This window comes from Acyrthosiphon pisum, chromosome X, assembly GCF_005508785.2.
Source record: "Acyrthosiphon pisum isolate AL4f chromosome X, pea_aphid_22Mar2018_4r6ur, whole genome shotgun sequence".
In the NCBI taxonomy this organism is placed as follows: domain Eukaryota; kingdom Metazoa; phylum Arthropoda; class Insecta; order Hemiptera; family Aphididae; genus Acyrthosiphon; species Acyrthosiphon pisum.
The window spans coordinates 108,527,533-108,535,023 of record NC_042493.1 but is presented as its reverse complement, the minus strand read 5'-3'; the positions used below and the strand labels follow the sequence as shown (position 1 = coordinate 108,535,023).

The 7,491-nt window shown below is 29.1% G+C and overlaps 1 protein-coding gene across 1 annotated transcript in view; it reads right to left on the bottom strand.

Moving 5' to 3' along the window:
• LOC100569854 overlaps positions 1-6,153 on the bottom strand; it is a 16,464-nt gene extending 10,311 nt beyond the window's left edge. Inside the window, exons 1-7 of the mRNA XM_016800283.2 lie at positions 5,886-6,153; positions 5,549-5,804; positions 5,148-5,330; positions 4,958-5,063; positions 2,526-2,847; positions 1,811-1,927; positions 335-451 (exon numbers count right to left, since the gene is read on the bottom strand). Coding sequence (XP_016655772.1) covers positions 335-451; positions 1,811-1,927; positions 2,526-2,847; positions 4,958-5,063; positions 5,148-5,330; positions 5,549-5,622 — 919 coding nt within the window. The 5' untranslated portion in view covers positions 5,623-5,804; positions 5,886-6,153. The remainder of the gene's footprint in view (positions 1-334; positions 452-1,810; positions 1,928-2,525; positions 2,848-4,957; positions 5,064-5,147; positions 5,331-5,548; positions 5,805-5,885) is intronic.
• Between the last annotated feature and the right edge of the window lie 1,338 nt (positions 6,154-7,491).

Below are 7,491 nucleotides of genomic sequence, written 5' to 3'. Positions count from 1 at the left end.
TTGTTCATAAAACAGTGTTGCATTTTGTGAATTAAGATGTTCACTCTTCCAATATAAACTAGGAAGTAAAACTTCCTTAGACAATTTAAAAATAATCCCGTCTTCATCCCTTGAAAATTCTTCAGCATTGCAGTTTTTTCTTTTTTCAATTGGTTCCAAAGTAATGGACAATGGACTATTAGACGAATCATCAATTGTAAGGTCAATTATCATGGAAGTATTATCTGTATTATCTGAAAGGTTATTAATTTATTCAGTATTTAATATTAATGTTGGATTTAACATTAATAGTACAAGTTAAAATGTCTTTTAGTAAGAATTTTTTACATATTACCTTTTAAATTATTTTTATCTGACAATGACTTTTCAGCAGCTTCATTTTCTATTGGGCTTATGAATTGATCTTCACATGTACTCAATACAGGCACCTCATTAATTGACATAGGCAAAGCTAATGATTTGAAAAAATAATTTTAATTTTAAATACAATTTTATTATAAAACAGAAATATAACATCAGAGAAAGATTATTTAAAACGACATTCCCAAGTCATTATCTTGGATTAACTGATTTAAGAGGGGAAATAACTATTTTAACTATGTATAATCAACTAGAATAAGTAAGTTTTATATTTTCTGTGGTCGTCAAGAATAGATTATTGAAAATTAATATGGAATTAATTAAAATCAAAATGTATATTTATATATTTATATATATTATAATATAAAGAAAAAGGAATTATGGTTAATAACTTCCAAAGAAGGCCATCATTCATCTTACACACATATACAACGCTATTTGGCACACGGAATATATTCCAGAACAATGGAAACGAGCACAAGTTTTCATGCTGCTCAAACCTGGAAAACCACCTGAAAATATCGTATTATACCAACCGATATCACTCCTACCAAGTTTATCTAAACTTTTAGAGAAACTTCTGCTTAAACGCCTAAAACCGATTATAGAGGAAAAAAATCTTAAACCAGAACATCAGTTTGGATTTCGCAACAAACATTCAACAATCGATCAAGTACATCGAGTTACTAAGGTAATTAGTAAATTTCTTAAAGAAAAAAAGTACTGCTGTGGAGTATTCGTTGACGTAGCCCAGGCTTTTGACAGTCTAGCACAAAGGATTCCTCATCAAACTGCGTGATCAACTGCCACTTACCTGGTGTACACTTCTTGAATCATACTTGACCGATCGTGAATTTTAAGTCATATACAAAGAAGCGATAACCGAATATCAGCGGGAGTACCGCAAGGTAGTGTTCTAGGACATATCCTGTACCTACTCTTACGGCCGACATACAAAACAATAATAACATCACATTAGCCATGTTTGCCGATGATACGGAAATTTTGTCAACACGTAATAGTCAGATCACTGCAACTGTTAACTTACAGAGGTCAATTGACAATATCTTTAATTGGACAAGACGTTGGAAAATTAAGATCAATGGCGATAAATCGGTGGACGTTAACTAAACGTTACACAAAACCAAAAACATACAAATAGTACTGAATCAATCACCAATCCCACAAAAAGATTCATCAAAATATCTTGGAATGCACCTTGACTCACGTCTAAACTGAAAACACCACGTCCGTCAGAAAAAAATTTAGATTAAAGAAAAAATTAGAAAACTTTATTGGTAAGTCAGACCTCACTCCGAGTTGACTATCGAAAACAAATGTCTACTGTATGTAGCAAGAATAAAACTGATCTGGATATATGGCATTCAATTGTGGGGTTGTACCAGTAAGTCTAACATCGATGTAATACAACACTGTCAAAACATATTACCTTTTAAATTATTTTTTTCTGACAATGACTGTTCAGCAGCTTCATTTTCTATTGGGCTTATGAATTGATCTTCACATGTACTCAATACAGGCACATCAATAATTGACACAGGCAAAGCTAATGATTTGAAAAAATAATTTTAATTTTAAATTAATATACAGATTTTAAATACAATTTTATTATAAAAAAGAAATATAACATCAGAGAAAGATTATTTAAAAGAACATTCCCAAGTCATCATATTGGATTAACTGATTTAAGAGGGGAAATTACAATTTTAAGCATGTATAACCCACCAGAATAAGTAAGTTTTATATTTTCTGTGGTCATTAAGGATAGATTATTGAAAATTAATATGGAATTAATTAATATCAAAATGTTTAAATCAATAATTACATATTGCAGTTGCAACTTAACATTATTAAATATATATATATTATAATATAAAGAAAAAGGAATTGTAGTTATGAACTAGAGTTTTTACTGCATGGGTTTGCTTTATTCTAATTTATTAATAAAACCTTCTTTCTTATATTAAAACGTAAGAAGATTATAATATTGTACATATTTTCTTTTAAAAAAAAAAGTTTAAAGTTATTATATAATATTGCAAAATAAAACCTTGTATTTACCTTAGCAATAATAATAGAATGCTGATTAATAATTAAAAAGTTAAAATAAAATAAAATAACAAGTAATTCATTTTTTTTCTTACCATTATCTAAAAATAACGATGGAACAGCGCCTGGTTTCAATCTGTTCTTTATTTTAGTGTTCACGAAACAATCAAGTTCAAAATGAGCACTACAAACTCTTGTACCACTTATTACTATTTTATCAGGATCTTTTTTTAACCCGCATTTTTCCATCCACTTTTTTCTCAGCGTCAAATCCTTAGGATAGCCAAAGAGACTGAGATCCTTTGAAAGCCTGTTCAAGCAATTTTTAATGGAACATCGTATTCCCAGTTTTAAAGTACGGTCCTTGATAACACTTGATAACCTTTCACAAACATTGCTATGTGGTTCAGGTGTAAGCTAAAAGCAATTATTGATAATTACAATCAGTGATTCTTAGTACCTCGTTGGCTGTACAGTATATGATGCAAAACGAGTTGTGTCACATATTTATTTGTATATTATGATATAATGAACAGCCTACAAGATGATTATTTCCCTACAGTAAATAGACACACACATTTATTAGTTGACCATTTTGATTTTATATGTTACAAAATATTAGTTTAAATATTATGTACGCATTAAAATATATCAAAAATGTTCAGTTTCTATTTTAAAATAGAAATTCATACTGTCATGTACAAGGCTAGTGAGTTCATCCATTTGCATATCAATCTTGCTAAGTCGTATTTAATGCTGGGTGACAAAGAAATCCATATCAAAGTACTGTGGTTAAGTATGTGAAATTTTATGTTGCATAATTTTGCTTATTTAGAGGTTTTTTTTTTACTATTTGGCATATTTATGCGTTTTTCTATTTTATTTTGCATATTTTTACCGAAATTTGATCAAAATGCAATAATTTATATTTTTACACAGTATAAAATATATGGGAGTTTTCGCAACATCAAATTATTAAAAATAAAACGTACAGACCAGATAAAGCGAGTACAAACGTACGTATATGAACGTATAGGTACGTAGCCCACATTAAGCAATTAGTAGAAAACATGTTATATGAAAATATAGTCTTGAATCTTATCTGACTTATCTTCTTGAATCTTGATACTTTTACAGTGGCTTATTCTAGACTATATTTCAGTCGTTATTGTGACATATGTGTATGAACGTTTGTTCAGTTTAACAATATTTTGAAAATCTTATATATTTTTAAATTTTGTTTTGAAATTAGCGATCATGCCGAAAGAAAAACCGTCATCGGCTTGTAAACTAAGACAATTAGTAAATGAATTTGGTGAAAATATATTCTCGGCCGACAATAAAATATTATTTTGTAAGGTTTGCGAAGTAAAAGTTGCGAGTGTAAAACGCTTTAGTGTTGTGCAAAATATTAATACTGAGAAACTCAAAACATGTAAGGAAAGAAAATGTTTGCAACAACTTATCCCTAAAACTACGAAAAAATGAGAGTTTAATTTTGATCTGTGCACAGCTATGTTAATAGCTAATATTCCGTTAAACAAGTTGAACAATCCGCAGCTTAAAGATTTTCTTGCCAAGTTTACTGGACAAAATATTCCTGCTTAACCTACGTTGCGGATTGGATATATTGATAGTTGCTACACCGAAATAATAAATGAAATAAAAAAACGTGTCAACGGGAATTAAACGTGTTGTCAAACGCTGCAAGCAAATTTGATTTATATAAAATCGAATTTTGAATGTTTATCAATAGCAAACACACAACTTACCGGAAGACATGACACTTAATGATTTTTCGTGTTTTAAATATGCACCAATCACCTCTGCTGACGTTGAAAGATCATTATCAATATACACCAATTTAGTCACATCTAATCGCCGTTCATTCAGACTCGACAACATTAAAAAAATTCTTATTGTGCAATGCAACTTCTTAAGTAAATATAAATTATTTAATTAAGTATTTTGTATTGTTTAATAAATTGGATTTAAAATGTTTAGATTTAAAATGAGCTGACTGGACTGGACTGACTGGATATCGTTTTATTGATTATTATTAATTAAATTGAATTAAATTGATTTATATATTTTTTCAAATTGGGTACATTAATATAATAAAATATAACTTTTAATAATATGAATGGACGTGTTTTGTTAATCCAAAATTTACTTATAGTATTTTTATTTTTTAATCTACATATTTTTAGATTTTTAGTGCATATAAATGCATTTTCTGAACTTTTTTAGGCATTTTTTAGCGCATGAACTCACTAGCTCTGACTATGACTATGACCCTATGACTCATGTATAATGAAAGGGAATAACTATGTAATCTATATCAATATATAGAGAAGAATACTGATGTCTAATAAATAATAATTAGAAATACTACAGAAGAGAAACCAGGACGTTGAAGAACAAGGTCCTACATATTCAATAAAGAAAGCATGGTTTATAAAAAAGATAAAGATATCAGACTGTATTGACCATGTTTTTTTAAAAATATTAATACTTATTTACTGACCGGCATATTTTCATAACTCATATCCTCATTGTTTCTAGTAAGACATTTAGTTGGCCATCTTGATGATTTAAAATTATTTACAACAGCATTTTCAATTTTTTTCCCACTGTAAAATTTAGATTCTATGTAATCACTTTCATAATAATAAGCCAATTTTTAAAATTTAATTATAGAAATCCAAAAATATTACTTAGAAGGAAAACCATTTCGATCATAAGGTTGGGGAATAGTATTTGAAAATAAAAATCGCTTTGCTCCTGGCTTATAGTTTTCTTCTAAAAAATGATCACTACATACACGTTGCCAATCATAACAACGATCAATTCCAAAAACTTTAAGCCATTTTCTTCTTATGTATGCATCCTTGGGAATTCTATATTCAAAACAAATATCAATGAATACAATAAATTGCTAATGTTAGGTTAGGAATACAAAGTAGAAAGGACTAAGCTAAACCGGTTCAAAATGTTTTCACAGTATCCCGCACCAGGATAATGAACCATGTCAATGATATGATTCAAAAATTCATGTGCGTTTTTTTCACAACAGTTTGAGTGAGTAAATTTCTAGAACCAATTTATTGATACTCACCCATGATAAATAACCCCCGGACGACTGACCCGGGTATTATTAGATCTATTGCCACATACTAAACACTTATGCATTTTGAAAATGTAGAGTATCAGTAGACAGTTATCTGAACTCAGAAAAGAGAACTCGATCAACGGACGTAGGTAGCCTTGATCACTCAGTCTTGGAATGTATACGACACCTGTATTCCGGTCTCCTATAGAATGATGATTGCGTCTTGGTGTGTAAGTTTTCGCGTGGTAGTTAATCCAGTCATCTACAGAATAGTTGGGTGGTTAGGTATCGCGTGTCGTATTTTATAAAGGCATAGCACGCTAAGTATGCATAGTATACGTACCTAATATGTCTACTGCAATCTCGCCGAGTACTGTACAAAGCACATGAATGAAACCAAGAAAAACACTACTTTCTGATTTCACGGTCACAAATCTGATGATACCTTATTAAATAATATTATATTATTAAATAATTTTTTATTATTAAAAATGAATTATTGAAAAGCGCCTGTTTATTATCGTAGCCAGACAAGGCACACAGGGTTGAGCACACAGGGTGAAAAAATAATAATATTAATCTTTATAACCTAAACTACGACGGAAACAAAAGACGACCCACTGGTGAATACGCGGAGCTCCTGTAATCAGGGTCTTTGATTATAAAGCAGTAACGAGTAGGTACTTTTGTTCGTTCGATCGGTACACATTTACAAATTACCAAATGGTCCCCAACGGTAGGAATTCTGTTCATTCAACCTCCACGGACGCTGTACCATTGAACCATTGGTCCATTCTACGATCTAAACAAAAGGGCCTCGAAAGTTAGAATTTGTTTAGGGGCCTCTGATTTGTCCATTACTTTTTTCGTTAACCCTAGAACACTAACCTTATTTTTAGTCCGTGATTACTAACCATTCATCAAATCGACGAATATAATATAAATGCACATAAATATTACGTTCAAATTACAGTATTTATTTTTAAGTTTATATTATAATCTTTATTCATATACTTTTTAAAATAACAATATATATAGTAACATCAAATTGAAAAAAAAAATTGTAAACTTAAAATAAAATTTTATGTTTTGAAACTGTAATTAAAAATACATATTATTAAAGGCTATGTAACACTAAATAAGTCACCTAAAAAAAAAAAAATCGATGATTATTTAGAAAGAAAAAAAAGCTTGTAAATTATAATTATAAATAAAGTGATACTTTAATACATTATTCATTATTTATTTCTATGTGCCTACACGGAAAAAAAAAAAAGGTCATAGTAAATAGTTGGATAATTTTTAGTTGGCGTAACATTTTATTTATTTATATCAAACATTGTGTTTAGTTGACAGTACTAAAATGAATTTTTGTAACCATATAAAATAGTAATTTCAACTATATTCATTATGGTTATTCCAACTATTCGTTATGGCTGATCTTACTATTTATTTTATAGTATTATACTATTATTCCAACTATTATTTTATGGATATTCCAACTATATTAATTCAACTAATTCATTTTAGTACCCCCAACCATATATTTATTGTGTCACTATATTAACCTGAGATTATGATTGGCCTAACCATTTAATCAGTTGTATCAACTAATATTTTTTTTCCGTGTATAGTGATGTTTATTTTTTACGAAGTATGCATACTATGTGTAGTCATTTTTCCTAGGAGAAAATTTTTTTTTACATCCTATTAACATTAACTTTTTATGATCAAAGATGTGTGAAAGAAAAAAATATTTGGTTTATATTTCAATGATTTATACCTCTTGGGTTTCTTAAAACAGTGTGGGCAATGATATAGACTAGAATTTTTGATTGCTATAGACAACTTAAAGATCAACGTAATCATTTTCTTTTAGATTCTGAGTGGAACGATGAATCTATTGATTTTACAATGATGTGTGTTTTTTTATTTTTTTTTTATTTTTT